The sequence below is a fragment of the Hemibagrus wyckioides genome, linkage group LG29 (assembly GCF_019097595.1).
Source record: "Hemibagrus wyckioides isolate EC202008001 linkage group LG29, SWU_Hwy_1.0, whole genome shotgun sequence".
Taxonomy (NCBI): Eukaryota; Metazoa; Chordata; class Actinopteri; order Siluriformes; family Bagridae; genus Hemibagrus; species Hemibagrus wyckioides.
In genome coordinates this window covers 8,802,730-8,822,614 of record NC_080738.1, presented here as the reverse complement: position 1 = coordinate 8,822,614, position 19,885 = coordinate 8,802,730, and the positions used below count along the sequence as shown (strand labels likewise).

The window sequence follows — 19,885 nt, the reverse complement described above, 5'->3', positions numbered from 1 at the left end:
AACTGTTTTGTCTCCTGTGAAAAATGATCTCTGAAGTTTCCAGTCAGTTTCTGTATGAACTCTGCATGAGAGGAAGCATCACTCTCATTGATTTGTTTCAGTGCAGGGAAATGTGTGCAGTCCTCTTTGAGATCCTCTTTGAAAATGTCCAGCTTCCTCTGGAAAGACTGGACAGCTGCCACCAAATCACACACAGTTATTCTTGCATTGCAGTTTTAAGTTGAAATCATTTAGATGTAAAGTTATGTCAACAAGGAAGGCCACAACATCTATTTTTCTCTAAAAAAAAATCTTCTAAAAACTGAGAAAACCACCTGGGCCTTCAGGTTCTTTAGTTGTGCCAAGATTTTTATTTTATTTCTAATTGCCCACAAGTGTGCTAGCACCCTTCCTTTGCTCAGCCATCTAACATTGCAGTGAAGCAGTAGGTCATTTGCATTCACATCAACTTCTGCAAGGAATTCTCAAAGAAGGTGATGCTGATGTGATGAGGATGCCCTGAGAAAGTTTCATTACTGTATCCGTAACTTCTGCATACACTTCTGACAGAGTGGAGCACAGAACAGACTTGTTGATAATGCAGTGATATAAATAGAGGTCTGACTCTTACATCCTTGTCACTGCTCCTTTTTCTTTTCCTATCACGTAGGTCAGTGGTGATGGACACAACATGTTTCAGGCTGACCCCTTTTAGCTAAACATTAACATTAACATTTGTTTTATGGCCAGGTACACCAATCAGGCATAACATTATGACCCCTGACAGGTGAAGTGAATAACACTGATTATCTCCTCATCATGGCACCTGTTAGTTGGGTGGGATATATTAGGCAGCAAGTGAACATTTTTGAAGCAGGAAAAATTGGATTTGAGCAGGATTTGAGCAAGTCTGATGAAGGGACAAATTGTGTTGGCTAGAGGACTGGATCAGAACATCTCCAAAACTGCAGCTCTTGTGGCGTGTTCCCGGTCTGCAGTGGTCAGTATCTATCAAAAGTGGTCCAAGGAAGGAGCAATGGTGAACCGGTGACAGGGTCATGGGCGGCTAACATGGGGAGCGAAGGCTGGCCCGTGTGGTCTGATCCAGCAGACGAGCTACTGTTGCTTAAATTGCCGCAGAAGTTAAGTCAGAATACACAGTGCATGATGGGTCAGGGCTGTTTTGGCAGCAAAAGGGGGACCAACACAATCTTAGGCAGGTGGTCATAATGTTATGCCTGATCAGTGCCTTCTCATCTGGTGTGTGTTGTAAGTGCTGTAACACCTAAGATGTCCTCGATGAAATCTTTTTTCTCTGCATGGTAAAATCTGATGTACATCACAAGCTGAGCATTGTCATTAATATCAGTCGATTCATCAACTGCTAAAGCTATGCAAGGTGCAGTCTGAATAACAGCATCAAGTTTTGATGAACATCCTGTGCTAACATTTCAGCTCTTCTTCTGGCTGTTGCGGCCGAAAAGGGGGTTTGTTTAATTTTTTCTCTCAGTTCATGTCTTTCTTTTTCATCTAAAAGTGTTTCACACGCAAATGAGACACACAGGCTTCGAAAAGCTTGATGCAGGAAGAATAAATGTGTATTTCTCCACCCATTCACCTTGGAAAACTCGGTTTTGAGAAAGCCATTGTTTTTCACTCACTGAAATTTCCATCCGTTTTCATGCCACTCTCTGCAGTCCACATTCATCACAAAGGTGTTCAATGGGATCAAAGTTTGCGGGCCACTTGTTTTCTACTGCATAAACCTTGATATGTACACTTGGGGCACCGCCATGCTGGAACAGGTTAACTTTGTCAATCCGGCATCTAGCATCTACCATTAAATCAAGAAAGATGTTCAGGTCAAGCTGTTGTTCCACACAGTCAAAATGTGTCGGTGGCACAGAAAGTCTGCAGAAACAAGCTAAAGATAATAGTTTGTGTCAGTGTGCTCCATATCTAATATAGGCCTAGTGGGCAATCCATAATTCATCACAAAGGTGTTCAGTGGGATTGACAATAGATCTCTGTGCAGGCCACTCGAGTTCTTCTACAGAGACCTTGGCAAAGCATGTCTCTAGACCTTGATGTGTGCCTGGGGCATTGCCATTTTGGAAAAGGATAGACTTTGTATTATTCATTGTCTGTATCCGATCTATCCTCGGGTCACGGGGAGCCTGTGCCCATCTCAGGCATCAAGGCAGGATACACCCTGGACAGAGTGCCAACCCATCACAAGACACAGCACAAACACACACTCATTCACTCACACAAGCACTTTAGAGACCCCAATCATGTCTTTGGACTGTGGGAGGAAACCCACCAGGGAGAACATGCAAACTGAGAGAACATAAGACTCGAACTCCAGATGGTGGAGATTACATGCAAGTGATTTTCACCACGATTGCCAGTTATCCAGGGTTCAGTGAACTACACATTGGAAGACAGGCCATGATTAAGTTCAGAGGGTATTATGAAGAACAAGGGTATTGTCAAGAACAACAGTACACTAAGTGACAAACAAAACAAAACTGAGTTGGCAGCTGTTTTGCATGATATGGTACATCAGGCTGGATTTTGGTTTGAATGATATTAGAAAGTCATTTGTTGTAGTTGAAAAAATACTATCATGTCATGCTGTAGCTATGCTTATGTTACAATATTGTTACGGAATTCACACTCCATAAAAATTTCTCTGGGATAAAATAATGTCTAAATCTTGAAAACTCATGTGAGCTGCAAGGTTATAAAAACACAGATGTCCATAAAAACAAGCATTAATATTTTGATAACATGATTATACAGTAACAAATGTTTTATGAAAGCTAAAGCCCACACATGGCTGTGGCAATACCCATTTATTTATTTCAGTTCAACAGTCAGGAGCCATCGTAATTTAATACATTTGAAGATGACAGAAATGTTAATTCCTTATATTCATATCACTCTAACAGAAAATAACACACAAACAGTTCCATCAAAGATTCATTTAGCTCTTCTTCATAACATTCTTTCTGGAAAAAAATAAAATCTTAACCTTAAACTTGAACTCAGTTACTGTAGGACAGTTTACATTTTGTGTAAATTGAAATTTATTTCACTTTTTCACTGAACTAAACAAGCAAGGGCACGTTCAAAATATAACAAGGATAAAATACAACACAAAACTTTATTCAAGAGACTTAACTGTGTTGTGGCAATATGAAAAAAAAATCTTACATATTTCTTTCTTCAAGCTTGACATGCCTCTATGAAGCAGATGGAACTTAATAAATACTGTCAATGATAGACAGCTACATCCTTATAATATATGCCATTGAATCTGTCAGATATATCACCAGAATGGAATTTGCAACAGTTTCTGAAATGTAAAGAAAATGTTCCTGCACCAATATACATGTGCAAGGTATATAGCCAGGTTTAATACAAAAAATAGTGCAATTTTAATTTCTAGAGCAATCAGCACATTCATTCATGCTTTCTGAAGAGGATAGTTCCCTGCCCGACAACACGTATGGGACAACTTATACTCACAGCAAAAACTGTTCTAAATATTATACTACTGCAATAAGACTTTGAAAAGCTAATAATAATAATACTCCCAAAAACTACTCTGTGCAACAGCGATAAACATTAATAATAAACAAAATAGAACACAATTTAATGCTGTATGCAATGATCTTAATAAACCATTCCCAGATAAGTGAGTATAGAAACTCCATGTAGTAGCCTATCAAATAAGGTGCATTTATAGTCCATAGATTCTTTTTAAATTAGCACTGTTCATAACAGTACAAAGATACCATCAGAGCATTTTGTAATATTCAGAACAAGATTTGGTCGAGATGCTGTATGGTTCATTTTATTTAATGAAGGGGCAAAGCAAATGGATTTAAATATGGACTGTACAATACATATAAGGAATACAACTGAAAGTATTTATCTGTGCAAAACAAGAGCAGCAGCCTTATCGTTTGTGGTAAGCATATTCAATGATTAAATCCTGTATACCTTCATGTTGCTTGCATGCTCCCAAAATAACAGCTGTAATTCATATTTTATTTACACCGCTCAGCCATAACATTAAAACTACATGTTTAATATCATGTAGATCCCTCTTGTGACACCCAAAGTGCTCCGCCTTGATGGCATGGATTCCTGAAAATATGCTGTGGTGTCTGGCACCATGAGGTAAGCAGCAGATCCTTTAAGTTCTGTAAGCTGTGAATTGGAGCTTCTTATAGATCAGACTTTGTCTAGCGCATCCCAGAGATGCTTGATTTGGAGAATTTGGAGGCCAAGTCAACGCGGTGAACTCTTTCTCATGTTTCTCAAATAATTTCTGCTTCCAACACACCAACTTAGAGAACTGAATGTTCAATTGCTGCCTAATATATCACACCCCTTGAAGAGGTCACTGTAATGAGATAATGAACGCTATTATGTCACCTCTCAGTGGTTGTAATTGTTATGTCTGATCAGTGTCACACGAACAAACACACACATACGTCATCTCATAGCACTATGGATATTAAAAAGAGACTAAAATAAGAGTAAGATTAAGCTACCTTGACTGATTAAATTATTTGTTTCATTGCTTAAATGTAAAGCCTTTTACATGTTAAATAATCTCCAAACTTGTCATTAGCATAGACTTTAGCATAGGCATATTGCTATTAAAAAAACAAAAAAACAACCAAAAAACCCCCAAACAATGTACTCTGATCAGTCACTCAACACCCCCAAGTCGACACACTCCACCTTCAATCGCAAGTGACTGTCCTGCCACAGCCCCAGGAGGCAGTCTAGATATATGAGCCTAGAGAGAGAGAGAGACAGAGAGAGAGAGAGAGAGAGAGAGAGACAGACAGTGAGTGAGTGTGTGTTCACTTAAGTTAGTGTTCATTTCCAAAAGTATTCCATTAAATGATCTGTAAAGTTACTTTCAGACTAAAATCAAAATATTCATTCAGTGAAGAGTGTTAAGTGATAAACTGCATTCAGCATAGACGATATTTAGATAGACGTTTTCAGGAATACAAGTAATATTCAACATATTAGAGTGGCAAGTCATTTCACCCAATCACACCACCTTGGTCACCCTCTTCCTCCAAGTTTCATCAGTGATTGGAAGGAAATTCCCCAGAATTAAAAAAAAAACTATGATAAAATGTATATGATTAACTTAATTAGCTAACTACATACAGATAATTTGTTAATCACATTTTCAGATAACTAAACTAATGGACTGGGCAAGCATCATTCACTGTTGTTGCTTTCGCTAGAGAATGCAATGATTATTTGCATAGACTACTGATATGGCTGCGATAGTGGAGGACAACTAAATTGAAGGTCAATAGAAGAATTCACTAAACACGTCTGCCTTGGTCTACACTTTACCGGCTATTACATGACAGACTTACACAAACTTTCATGTGGTCAATCACTGGTTTGTGAATGCAGAGTGGAGCTGAGGGGAATGAGAGGTAAGTGTGGCAAATTATGGTAATGATTTCTTCTCTTTTGCAGTGAGACAAATAAAAGTGGAAAAGAAAATACCCTGACAGAGAGAGCAGAGCACACAGAGCTGTGTGTGTGAAGTTCCCTGAAAAGCACCAATAAAAATAAAAACAGCACTTTTTGAGTACACAAGCCTGCCTCCAATTTCCACAGTCCCAAATCCTCTGAACCACAACAATGTTCACATTAACTGTACCATTAATTTGAAGGGCTCTATAATTTTATGATATGGCTGGTTGTGATGTTCTTACCCTAGCTTTCCTGTCATTTGCAGACATGTACCCCACACACATACTCTCCGTAGTATGAGTCCACAGAAACTCCACTGTATATTAGGGGCAGAAAAAGAGAGTTATTAGAAAGTTTATATACAAATAAACAAGAGATACACAAAGAAATGCATAAAAGAAATCCCAGCTCCCCACTTGTATGTAGTAGATGAGATGCATATGACCAACATATCAGTGTTACAATATCAGTACAGTACCCTGACTGTAATTCTAAATCTCACTCAAATAAAACAAATATTTTCTTTGCATGGCACAAACATCTTTAGGGGTGTAGCCATTATTTTATCTGTTTAATCATTTAAATATTTGGCTCTCTTTCTGAATTCAGATTTAATATTAAGTTCTTATTTGATGCCCAAGTGCCCTTGCAAAAGATACAAGTATTGTTTTGCTATTAAACATGTAATTGCTGCAAACATCGTGTCACTGAAGTGTGAGTGCTATGCTGCGTTGTGAGTACAGAACATACCTAGTAAGGCCTGCAAATTTCCAGAGCTGTGGTCCTCTCCACATCTACAGCATCTCAGAACAATTATGCCACCCAGAACACCATCCTCACTGGCCAGAAATGGTGAGCCTATAAAAGACACATATAGTCTTTACCTTTACACATGCAGCCGTTTACAATTTTTTTTGTAAATAGTTCTTCACGTGAACAAGGATTTTCCTTATGCGTGATGCCTTTTCTGATCTTGAAGAAATGTTTAATCTCATATTAGATGAAATACTATACATTGTTTCAGAATGTTCTCAAAAGTTCAATCTCTGTTAAATTGTATATGAATAAATTTGAAAATGAATGCATTTCACCATTTGTTATATGTATGTATATGTTATATGTCTGTTGTCCTCAAGTGCTACTGGAAACTTGAAATAGTAAAATAGTATTCTAATAGTATTCAATAAAATGACATTATCCCCATCTCCTGCTCAAGACCTTTTTAGTCAATTTTATTAATATAAATATTACATTTTCATAAATATTTTATATTGTTGCCTTGATTTCACCAATTTGACATGAAACCTGTTTGATGAAATTAGATCTTGAAATAACTGTTGCTTCTGTCACAATCAGCTCATTAATTTTCTCATTACTCCATGAAAAATCTTGAGCCATGTGATGGACCCATCAAGGGTGATTGCCCAGGATAGGCTCCTGATCAACCATGACCCTCTCCAGGATAAATCAGATTTCAAGCAGCTTGGAGGTGCTGTGCCTTGAACATCAGTAATGCAGACCTTTGACCATTGAGCCACCACTATTATAAGCTAGATGGACATCCCATTCAAAAACCATGGACAATGATATTGACTTGGCCTCCTCTACAACAGTCTCCACTGGTCTGAAGAAGGCTACAAGATTTTGGACTGTGTATCCAAACAGTGAATTTGTACTTATCTGGTCAAAAGAGCATTGATAAGGTCAAGCACTGATTTGGGGTGAAAAGGCCTGTCTCACTTTTCACATTCCAGTTTATCCCAAGAATGTTCACTGGGTTAAAAGGGTACATGTCACTGAGGCTCTCCACATCAAACTCATGAAATCTCATCATGACCATACTTTGTGTACAGGGGCACAGACATGCTGGAACATGAAAGGATCTTCCCCAAACTGTAGCCACAAAGTTGGTGACATAGAAGTATCTAAAATTTCTTATGGTGTAGCATTAACATTACTCTTCACATGATAGCCTTTAACATGGCCATTAACATTTCTCTGCCAAACATTACTGTTGGCATTATACATTCTGGTATGTAGTGTACTCTTGGCATCTGCCAAATTCAGATTCATCCATCAAACTGAGAGACAGTTACATGTAAAATTGCACAAACTGACTTGTGGTAAAATTTCTGAGCTCTTCAGTATAACCCATTCTATTGCCAATATTATGGATAGACACAGAGAGAGAAAGAGAGAGAGAGAGAGAGAGAGAGAGTGTCTGACTGTTGTTCTGAAGCTCCAGTATGGCATTGCCCTGCCTGTATACTGTGGGCAGCTGTTGTGCTGAAATATGAACCTTCACTGGCCCTTCTGTCTGGTTACTAAAATGAACAGATGGCAAGCTGATTGTTCCAAACCTATTCCATTTCACAACCACTATGACCACTATGCTCTTGGAAATGGTTTTATTCTCTTGCCCAGTCCTATGTCTTAGCAGAGGTCTATGGTCTATAGAGACCTCATGGCTTGGTTTGGTGCAGTGTGAATTGTGGAACCTTATGCACATAGGTATATGCCTTTCTAAATCATGCCCAATCAGTTGGATTTGCCAAAGCTGTACTCCAGACATGTTCTAGAGATCTCTCAATGTAATCAAAGCAAATAAGATGAAACTGGGTTGAATTGGGTGCCTTAGCCAAGGGTCTGAATACTGAGCTATGCTAAACCAATTTTTGCTCAATCATTATGGATTACTGTGTATGAATTTATTGCAAAAAATTATAAACTGAATCTGGTGGATGTGCTATTACAGTAACAGACTACATCAGGTTCCTCAATCAAAGCCTATCACAGAAACTGAGTGACTGAAACTGTCCAGGTTCCTCAGTTCCTGTTCTTGGCTGACAGAAGTGGAACCCAGCGTAACTATGGAAGTATAATAGTGCCAAAATTCTTGAAAGCAAAATAGCATATTGAATCACATGAACTGAATAAAAACTTGTCACAAAAAAGAAGTTTTAATTTTTCTGCTTTGCGATTTGATCTGAATGAAAAAAATCCTTAGGGTATTTACAGAAAAATACAATCTTCATTATTTTTCAACCTCACAAATTCAGGTTGAAAAAATTCAGGTATTAAAATTCAGGTCGACAAAATATGAGCCTTCAAATTCAGGTCGGAAAATCCAGGTCTTAACATCCAGGTTATTACAGGAAGAGCAACGGATTGCCGATTGGAACATGGCCCTGTAACCTGCAGTGGAGAAACGGCTCTGAGTGAGATTGCGCAGGGATTGCGGGCTGTGAAGACAGTGGACCAGGGGCGTCACTAGGGCTAATCATCATCAATAGGGTTCAAGCCACGAATGATTTTAATCTAGCCCTGAATATTTTATCCTGAATTTCACCACCGGAGTGTAGAGAAATTAAGTAAATGTTGATTGTTTTAGCTGAGCACTGCTGCCGTTTACTGTACACGATTTTGTACACAATCTTATTATTCAGATAAAAGTCTAACTTCTAATATTTAATGTTTAACACAGTTGATAAAAGTAGGCTAACAAATGTATGTTGTGTCAAAAAGGAGGCCCACTGTCTTTGATTCTGAAAACCCCGGACATATAGGACCCATTTGATTATTATTCCATACATAAGACGTACAAAAGCCTTAAATTAAATAAGCCTAAAGATAGATCTAAATAAAATATAAACTATTAAAGTGCTAAGACATTACAGTCTGAACATCATGACCTTCTATTATTCAACTAATGCAGTATTTAAGTTAAAATACAGACATGACTTAGGTGAAAAATGGACCAGAACAGACTCCATCATTTGGCTGTTCTGTCAGTTGATAAAGGAATTCTCAGCACTATAAATACTAGTATGGTAATTGACCGTTTTGCTCAAGTCAAGTCTCTGAGAGCCTCTGAGAGACTTGACTTGTCACCCTCAAAGAAATAGGATAGAAGTCACCAAGAGCATGAAGTAGACAAGATACAAGCAGCAAGACAGGTAAGAAGAGAAGAGAACAAGAAGAGAAGAGAACAAGAAGAGAAGAGAAGAGAAGAGAAGAGAAAAGAAAAGAAGAGGAGAGGAGAGAAGGGAAAAGAGGAGAAGAGAAGAGTAAAGAGAAGAGAAGGGAAAAGAGGAGAAGAGAAGAGAAGAGAAGAGAAGAGAAGAGAAGAGAAGAGAAGAGAAGAGAAGAGAAGAGAAGAGAAGAGAAGAGAAGAGAGAAGAAAAGAGGAGAAGAGAAGTGAAGTGAAGTGAAGTGAAGGGAAAAGAGTAGTAGAGAGGGAAGAGAAATGAAGTGAAGAGAAAAGTAGAAAAGATGAGAGACAAGAAGAAGAGAGAAGAGACAATGAAAGAAGAGAGAAAAGAAGAGAGGAGCCAAAAAGAAAGAGAAGAGAAGAGAAGAGAAGAGAAGAGAAGAGAAGAGAAGAGAAGAGAAGAGAAGAGAAGAGAAGAGAAGAGAAGAGGAGGCTGTAAAAACAAAAATAATAGAGATTATTGTAAAATAATAATAATAAAAAGGATCTAAACGGCACTGCTACACACACAAGCTGTTAAAGAGATAATATTGCAAGGCATACCTGTGTAAGAGAGAAAATGTAATGAATTTAATACAGTCCTTTTTTTAGTAGCAGGACTCTGAAATGATGGGAGGAGTCAGAAAAAAGATTGAATTAAATGTTCTAAAGTTTGTGTTAATTTGTGTTTATTATTAAACAATATTACATCAAATGCTCTTACAAAACGTGTTATTCTTGCTTACCCCCACTCCCTAATTAGCCCCTGATGTTTTCAAATCCTAGAAACTCCCCTGCAGTGGACCAAGGGGTAAGTTAAATTAGTTTTATTAATTAACAGGGCAGTAGGAGTTATTTTAGTGTACTGTTCACTTTTTTGTGTCTTCGGCACAATTAGTCAATAAGCAAAGTTACGTTCTTTTTTAGACTAATATTGGATTAAAATAACTCATACTGCCCTGTTAATTAATAAAACTAATTTAACTTACCCCCTGGTCCATTGTGTTCACAGCCTGCAATCCCTGTGCTCTCACTCAGAGCCGTTTCTCTGCTGCAGGTTCATTACAGAGCCGTGTTCCAATCGGCAAGTGATTCTCCGTGAAGTAAACTACACAGGGAGCAGGATGCACTCTTTAAAGTGCACTGCGACACGGGCCAGAGAAATCCATTGCTCTTCCTGTAATAACCCGGATATTAAGACCTGAATTTTTCGACCAGAATTTGAAGGCTCGTATTTTGTCGACCAGAATTTTAATACCTGAATTTTTTCAACCTGAGTTTGTGAGGTTGAAAATTAATGAAGATTGTATTTTTTTGTAAATACTACAGCCTTTTTTGTAAAAGGATTTATTTCATTCAGATCAAATCGCAAAGCAGAAAAATTCAAACTTCTTTTTTGTCAAGTTTTTATTCAGTTCATGTGATTCAATAATTTCAAGAATTATACTTCCATATGTAACCTTCTATTATGTTTTAATCCATCAGCCTGAAAGTGTTATGTTTTGTGCATTCTCACATGCTTTTCTGCTCAGTTATCAGAATAGGGTAAATGTTAATCTCTGTGATTTTGACCAGAACATTAAGTTGGTGCCAGACAAGGTGGTTGAAGTATTTTTATAAATACCGGTCTCCTGGCTTTTAAGTACTTGGGGTCGACAGTCCAGAGTAATGGAGAGTGTGGGAAAGAGGTAAAGAAGCGAGTGCAGGCAGGTTGGAATGGGTGGAGAATGGTCAGGAGAAATATCAGCGAGAATCAAGGGGAAGGTGTACAGGACAGTGGTGAGACCAGCCATGCTGTATGGTTTAGAGGCAGTGTCACTGAGACAGAGACAGGAGTCAGAGCAGGAGGTAGCAGAGCTGAAGATGTTGAGGTTCTCTTTGGGAGTGACAAGGTTGGACAGGATTAGGAACGAGTACATCAGAGGGACGGCTCATGTTGGACGTTTGGGGGACAAAGTTAGAGAGGCCAGGTTAAGATGGTTTGGACATGTTCAGAGGAGGGAGAGTGACTATATTGGTAGGAGAATGTTGGACATGGAGCTGCCAGGCAGGAAGAAAAGAGGAAGGACAAAGAGGAGGTATATGGATGTAATAAATGAGGATATGAAGCTAATGGGTGCAAGTGTTGAGATGCAGAAGATAGGGATAGGTGGAGAGAGATGATTCACTGTGGAGACACCTAAAGGGAAAAGACAAAAGAAGAAGAAGAGGTCTCCTGGCTTTTCATGCCAGAGGGTTTCATGCTAGAGTTTACTCTGACCTAACTGATGAAAGAGGGCAATAGCAAAGGGGGACAAACACAGCAATTTGAGTATTGTTGACTATGTGTATCCCTTCATGGCCGCAATTTTTCATCTTCTGCAGCATGGTTTTTAAAAAACATGGCAAGGAGTTCAGTGGTCTTCCCAGTCACTGGACATGACTCCAGTAGAACACCTCTGGGATGTGGCAGAATGGGAGATTTGCAGAACAGCACCTGTAACATCTACAAAAACTTGTGTGATGTAATCAACATGGTCCAGATTCTCAAAAGTCTGTTTCCAATATCTTGGGAAATTCATACCAAAAAGAATTAAGGCTGTTTTGAGAACAAAGTGGGGCCCATCCCAGTGAGTGTATACTGTGTGTGTGTAAACTGAAATGTGTTTCTCCATTGCATGTATCCCAAACACAAGTAAGCTGTAACGCGGATGCTTTCACGATTCCGGCTGTAGAGACCAGCATTCACATGTAGAGTTATATAAATGATAAGGTCAGAGTTACTCACCAATAAACTTGTTTTGCATAGCCTCCAGGAGAGCCTGATGAGCATTATCAGCCTGCATAGCTGTGGAGCACTCTCTAGCTAGCATTGTGCGCATCAGATGCTCTCCACATCCTATGACAATCAAAATGAACAAGAAGATTCAGCTACAGATTACAACATTTAGTTAATATATGTATACAGCTGACGTTAGTTTACATTTAAACTTTAAATACATTTAATCATACACAACATTTCCTGTCTTAGGACAGTTAGGATCACCCTGTTATTTTATTAAAGTAAAATGTCAGAATAATGATTTTATTCTTTTGATTTGAATCAGCCTCCTTGCTTCCATATAGTTTTATATGACAAATGACAAATTTTATTTGTCACATACACAATACCACATGTAGTAAAATGGTTTTTTTTTTCTCCCACATATTTCCTATAGGATTGAGGTCAGGGCTTTGTGATGGCTACTCCAATACCCTGACTTTGTCATCCTTTTGCCAACTTTAGAGGTATGATTTGGGTCATTGTCCAATTTGCAACCCAAACAGACCCATTTGCAACTGAGCTTTAACTTCTTGGCTGATGTCTTGAAAATTTGATTCAATATATCCAAATAATTTTCCTTCTTCATGATGACCTCTATTTTGTGAATTGCACGAGATCCACCTGCAGCAAAGCACTCCCACAACATTGTGTTGCCACTCCCATGCTTCATGGTTTTCGATGATGTTCTTTAGCTTGCAAGAATCACCATTTTCTCCATACCTAACAATGGTCATTAGGGTCAAACAATTTAACTCTTCTTTCATCAGACCAGAGGACATTTTTCCAAAAAGTATTATCTTTGTGGAGAAATCATGGGCGTGTGCAGAACTGCAGTCTGGCACTTTTTGCACTTTTTGCACCAAAACATATTCATTTCTAGGAGACAGATTGCATCTCATTCCTGAGCAGTAGGATGGCTGTGTGATCCCATAATGTTTATACTTGCATACTATTGACTGTACAGATGAATGTGGACATTGCACCCATGGATAAAACACTTGTAAAGGTACAATATTTTTTGGCTGATTGCTATCAAGTGATGCTATGAGTGTGAATGTCTCAGAATAGACCAAACATATCTTATATCACAACAAGGTTGTGTTCATACCTGAGGTACTCACAGCTGTAGAATAAGGTCTGGCATCACGGGCATTTTCAGCCCAACAACCACACCCATACTGAGCAGCCTTAGAAAAGAAGAATAAGATACACAAAGACAAAGCTCTTCAGCTTTCAATACAGACAACAGAAATATATTCAATGAAAATCAAAAAGTCTTTAGCAGTTTTAAATGCGGAAGTTTCACTGACTGCAGCAAATTGCAGTTAGAAGCAATAAGTGATTCTTACCTGGCCTACTCTGCCCGGGTGTTTCATAGCTAAACCTCCACTGGAGACAGCAGCTGCAACATTCCCTTGCTGATCCACAACAACAGCTCCAACCGTGTCCAAGGAGGCAGGCTCCTCTAAATCCACCATTTCATTCACCTGCTTAAAGAAATCCTAATTATTGTTCTTTGCACCAATTACCACAAAGACGCAGTGTCATACATAGAAGATTGTCTATTGTAAAGTATTCTATAACAAAATCACAGGTCACAATTATTTACCCCCAGGGTTATGCTTTTGAACAAAAAAATAAATATGAGGTAACAGCAAGAACAAATTCAGCATTTTTTTAATTAAAGACAACTGTAAATGCATTAAATGTAAGTGGCACTATGGTCATTTAAAGCTCCTTAGGTTCTAAAAAGCCAAGTTTAGGACACATTTTCAATATTTAATAGTAAACAGGTGAAGATAATGGTATGTAACTGCTATGGGTTAAGTAATAGAGCTTTATCTGTAAGTTGATCTTGGATCACAGGTCCAGGAGGTTTTAAAGAATGTACCAGGGAGACTCAGAGCCAAGAAACAGAGACAAGATAACACCTCAAAGTATACTGAAGCATCAATAATAGTTTTGTGTCTGATCTTTTTTGCATGCGAGACAAGGAGAAACAGGAAAAATCTAACAATTAGTCATAGTTGCCAGGATGTGTGTGATGCCGCAAGTGTTTTCTTTTAACGGAAAACAAGAAAGAATGTGTATCATGAAGGTGTTACATCAGTCCTCCTGTTTCATTTCTAGGCAGAGACTGCAGCAATAGTGGTTATACATTTGTTGATGCAAAAACTAAGGAAGGCAGAATTAAAGATTTCGAAAGACACCAGTCTTCAGTGAATGAAGTCATTAAATCTGAAAAAGCTTTGAGAGACATATCTGAATACATATAATACATAAGAACTAAGTAGAAAGAAAATAGTGCTAAAGACAAAGCTAGAGCTAGAGGTGTATGACATAGAGAACAATGTCATACACCTCAATTAAAAAAAAATTAAAACGCCAAAAAACCACACTGAACCACATTCATTGGGATCCCTCTTCTAAAGCTAGTGTTAATTAAACATCAAGCAGACGGCCTGTATGTGTTTATGCAAATGAAAAAAAAACTTGACTTTCTATATAACACTATACCAAAACATGCATTCTCCATAGCAAGGAGAACTGGAAACCCAATGACAACAAGATCAAGAAGTGCTGCTGGGGAAGGAAGTGACAGCAGTCTACAAGAAATCACAGCTCTAGTGTGAGTTTATAACCCATCACAGTGAGGTGGCAACCATACCATCATAGACCTAGACATTCTGCTACAACTCAAAGGTAGTTCTGACTTCCACCAAGGCAAAGTCATCTGGATTAACACTGAATCTGGTCTATTTACGAGGCAGACTACAAACGGAACCAGTGGCACTCACAAACCAACTGGAGGACAGCCAAAACCTGCTCATGATGTACAGCATGTCTAACATTGTTTTACCACTGAAGAAAGGTGTCAGGCAAGTCAAAAAAACCCCAAAATAAACAAGCGAATACCATTGAGAAAACCAGAGAGCGGTGCAAACACCCACGTCAGCAGACTGATTACATTCACATTCGTGGTAGTAAATGGTAGATACCGTTACCCTGAGTTACAAATGTGCTTTTAAATCTATCAATAAATACATTCTGATACCGGTTCACTAGATCCCATACTAAGAATATTGTTAGTCTTAAAAAAAAAGTTTGAGATCAAGAGCTGAGTATGAGAAAAGAGTTACAGATAGAGAACACAGAGTTTAGAAAAATAAAAAACATCCTGTGGTTGAAACGCCTTGTTGATGACAGAGAATGGAGGAGAATGACCAGACTGCCCCAAGCTGACAGGAAGTCTACAGTATCTTAAATAAGCCCTATTTAAAACTATGGTGAGGTGAACACATAATACATTAAACCTTGATGTGAATGGCCTACAAGAGCAGAAGACCACATGAGGTTCAAATCCAATCTCACCCAAAATGGACAGCTGAAGACTGGAAAAAGACCAGATGTTTTTTTTTCTCTTAATCTTCGACTGGTAGCCTGTACTACCATTGCAAAATTAAACTACTGTTAGAGACTGTACTGCCTATAGAAATTGACTATTTTTAGTTAACTCACAGTTCCACTTGACTGTCGCCGTCTCTTAAAAGAGTTATGTTCTGGTTCCATCTTCTCTGCCATCTCCATCTTTCGTTTATTCCTTTTGTAGGCTGACAAACTAAATTCTGAAATATTTTAAAAGAAATATCAGTATTTGACATTAGATGTTTCCCTCTACAAAATATTTCTCTCCTCATATGCCACCGCTCAACAAAACATCCACATGGCATGTAGTTTAAGGCTTAACACATTGCCTTTCGTACATCCTCATTTCAATCTTCTCTTGTGATCACTTCATAGGATCCTGATCATATTATGTATTACTCCTTTAATAAAGTAAGCAAGGACTTTAAAGTCATTCATTATTGCATTATTAGTCTCTCAGCTAATGAATACCATGGTGAGGCGTGTATACAAAATATACACTGCTCAAAAAAATTAAAGGAACACTTTGAAAACACATCAGATCTCATTGGGGAAAAATATCATGCCATATCTATACTGATATGGACTGGGTAATGTGTTATGAATTAAAGGATGCCACACTGTTTGATGGAAATTAAAATTATCAACCTTCAGAGGGCTGAATTCAAAGACACCCCGAAAATCAAAGTGAAAAATCGATGCAGAAGGCTAGTCCATTTTGCTGAAATTTCATTGGAACAACTCAGAATGGTACTCAGTAGTGTGTATGGCCCCCATGTGCTTGTATAATGCTCCTAATGAGACAACGGATGGTGTCCTGGGGTATTTCCTCCTAGATCTGGCCCAGGGCATCACTGAGCTCCTGGACAGTCTGAGGAGCAACCTGGCGGTGTCAGATGGACGGAAACATAATGTCCCAGAGGTGTTCTCCTGACCCAGCTTCTCCAGACCCTTTCACATCTGTCACATGTACTCAGGATGAACCTGCTCTCATCTCAATTCTGGTGTTCAATGGCAAATGCAATCAAGCTCCACGGTGCTGGGCAGTAAGCATAGGGCCCATTAGAGGACATTGGGCCCTCAGACCACCCTCATGAAGTCTGTTTCTGATTGTTTGGTCAGAGACAATCATACCAGTGGCCTGCTGGAGGTCATTTTATAGGGCTCTGGCAGTGCTCATCCTGTTCCTCCTTGCAACAAGGAGCAGATACCGGTCCTGCTGATGGGTTAAGGACTTTTTACGGCCCTGTCCAGCTCTCCTAGAGTAACTGCCTGTCTCCTGGAATCTCCTCCATGCTCTTGAGACTGTGCTGGGAGACACAGCAACCCTTCTGGCAATAGCACGTATTGATGCTCATGCTCATCGCCTCATGCTACTAGTAGTGACACTGACCCTAGCCAAATGCAAATCTATTGAAAAACAGTCAGAAAAGATGAGTAAAAAAATTGTCAGTGGCCTCCACCAGTAAAACCATTCCTGTTTTGGAGGTCGTCTCTCTGTTGCCCATCTAGTGTGCCTGATGTTAATTTCAATAACACCAAAACAGCTGAAATTGTTTAACAACCCCCTCTGCTACCTAACTGACCAGATCAATGTCCCAGGAGTTTAACTAACCTGATGCTATACTCAGGTCAGCTCAGATTAAAAAGTGTTCCTTTAATTTTTATTGAGCAATGTAGAAGCCACTTAAAAGTGTAATATTTGTCTGACAGATGTACTTGTAACTGATCATTAAGTTTTGTTGTATATTCTAGTGTATATATACAGCACTTAAGTTTGCTGTATATTCTAATGAGCTATGATATTGTTGATATTTTACAAAATACTTACTGGTGGCCATCTTCTCTGAAGGACATGGAGGTATACCATGACTGACTGCCCATTGCTGAGCTCCAATCCCAGCTAAAAAACTAAAAAAAAAAAAAAAAAAAATTAAGTCTTTAGTAATTCAGAGCAATCAGGGTAATAAAAACAGAGCTCACCAGGGAGGAATTCTTCCAGCTGAAAGTTTCCCTTTCTGTGCTTCATTCAGCAGTGCTCTAGCCACCAATACTGGATTCTTGATTCCTGAAAACATATCAACAAGAAAAACCTGTTGGTGTTTGCGTATAGGTCTGATTAAACTGAGAGTAAATAAATCAGTATATGCCAGTATTGTACTCTATGTCACAGACTCCATGCAGTTACCTCATTTAGTATTTTGAGCAGAAACATGCTGTAATTATAGGGGCCATTGTGAGTAGATATTGCACCAATCCAATACGCAGGATCAGTATGGGGCCGATATCAGCAAAAAATGGTGCATCGAAAATCAGAGAAGAAAACAATAACGAAATTAAAAAAATTAGCCCTAACGTTAAAACTACCTATCTAACTGACTTAAGAAGTTTCCCCCTGGGATTAATAAAGTTCTTTGAATCTTGAAGCCGTCGTGGATGGCTGCCTCATTGTGGAGTTCTCTCATGTTTTTGTTACTTTTGTTTCTGTGTCTTACTTTTTGTCACTCTTTCCTGATCAGTTTCCCTAGGGGATGAACTGCTAAACATTCAGCAGAGCATACCTGATAATTTTGCACCGGTATTTGATCGTTCAGATGTTCTGTTGGACATCTTATTCAGAGGTGCAGCAGTGCTCCACAAGTACAGAAGGAGACGCAAATGAGGGAAACAAGCCGGAACGTTTGTGAAACTCTTTTTGAGGCTTTAGAACTCTGCTGCCAAGCATACATCTGGCGAATGTCCACTTTCTCTTGAACAAAACTGAAACTTTTTCTCATTTATTCTGGTGAGTGTGTACTTCCTACCACAAGCTGGCTGACCACATTGGAGACTTGACAACACCAGGACTCGTCCATCATAACTATGGGAGACTTAAAAAAAGGTCAAATTTTCTGTGAAATTCCTAAAAATACAGACAACACATCTCATGTCCCACCAGAGACAAAAAAATATACTGGACCACTGTTAGACCACTGTTAACCATGTCTGCTCCAGGGGCGCTGTATCATGGCTGACCCTGCGCTCTGACCCCAACCTCCAAGGATGGGATATGCGAAGAAAGAATTTCACTGTGCTTTAATGTATATGTGAAAAATAAAGGCTATTTCTAATTTCTATTTCTAAAGGATGCATATTGTGCCATCCCACGTGCAGCCTTAGGACTCTCTGATCACTCCATGGTTTATCTACTTCCAACCTACAGGCAGAAGCTAAGCTGCAACTATAGATTTGGACGAGCTTGAGGACGCTCAAGCATGGTGAGGTTGAGGACGCTCACATCCGGGACTCTCACCATCAGCACTCCTCAGGGATGCGTCCATCTCGTTGTTGGAGATAAGGCCCGCCACAACAGTGTTGACAGCAAACCTGATGATGTTGGTGGAGCTGGAAGTGGCCACATAGTTGTAGGAGTACAGTCAGTACAGCTCAGAACACAAACCTGGGGGGCTCCAGTGTTAAGGGTGAGGGAGGGTGGAAGATGTTCGCCCACCTGTATTGCTTGTGGTCTGTCTGTCTGGAAGTTCCAGGAAGATCCAACAACACAGGGGATTGGATGTGGACCAGGATCTAAGAGGTTAGTATGGAGAAAATTATGGTGTTAAATGCTGTAGTCAACAAACAGCATTTTGCCATAACTCAGGGCTGTATGATGGGGGTAGAGTGGTAGAGCGGTTTGGACAGTACACAAATAGTAGTGGGTCCAGTGTGTCAGGCAGTGAAGAAGTAATGAAGTCTCTGAATAGTCTTTAGAATTACTCCATCACAACAAAGTTCAGGGCTACTGGGCAATAGTTGTTAAGGCAGATATGCTGGGGTTTCTTCGGGACAGGAATGATGACTGTTTAAAGCAGTTGGGAATTATAGACTGTTCCAGGAAGAGGGTGAATATCTCAGTGAATATCTCAGGTGCTAGCTGGTCAATGTAATGACCACGTTTTCTGCTCTGGCACTCTCTGCCTCTTTCAGTGATCTGCACGCGCTGTAGGATGCAGCCTTGTATTCATCCATGTTCCTGGGGGCGAGTCCTGCATTGTAGGCAGTGGAGCAGCATGTTGGAGCATTGTGGATGGTTTTATGTATATAAATAAACAATAATAAATAAAGCGTGGTCGGAGCAGTCGTAATGGCAGCCAAGCTCACAGGCGCCGTCTGTGGTGTTTTTTTCTTTTTTTTCTCTG

At 39.2% G+C, this 19,885-nt stretch overlaps 1 protein-coding gene across 2 annotated transcripts in view; it reads right to left on the bottom strand.

The window, feature by feature from the left end:
• Nucleotides 1–2,822: 2,822 nt before the first annotated feature.
• The window catches only part of tasp1 (taspase, threonine aspartase, 1), a 30,342-nt gene continuing 13,279 nt past the window's right edge, over nucleotides 2,823–19,885 (bottom strand). Inside the window, exons 6-14 of one of the 2 annotated variants that reach the window (XM_058384942.1) lie at nucleotides 17,691–17,775; nucleotides 17,539–17,618; nucleotides 15,801–15,907; nucleotides 13,631–13,771; nucleotides 13,390–13,468; nucleotides 12,246–12,356; nucleotides 6,259–6,366; nucleotides 5,751–5,824; nucleotides 2,823–4,798 (exon numbers count right to left, since the gene is read on the bottom strand). In XM_058384942.1, the coding sequence (XP_058240925.1) occupies nucleotides 4,709–4,798; nucleotides 5,751–5,824; nucleotides 6,259–6,366; nucleotides 12,246–12,356; nucleotides 13,390–13,468; nucleotides 13,631–13,771; nucleotides 15,801–15,907; nucleotides 17,539–17,618; nucleotides 17,691–17,775 (875 nt within the window). In that variant the 3' untranslated portion in view covers nucleotides 2,823–4,708. The remainder of the gene's footprint in view (nucleotides 4,799–5,750; nucleotides 5,825–6,258; nucleotides 6,367–12,245; nucleotides 12,357–13,389; nucleotides 13,469–13,630; nucleotides 13,772–15,800; nucleotides 15,908–17,538; nucleotides 17,619–17,690; nucleotides 17,776–19,885) is intronic. The other variant, XM_058384943.1, reaches the window with a different exon arrangement.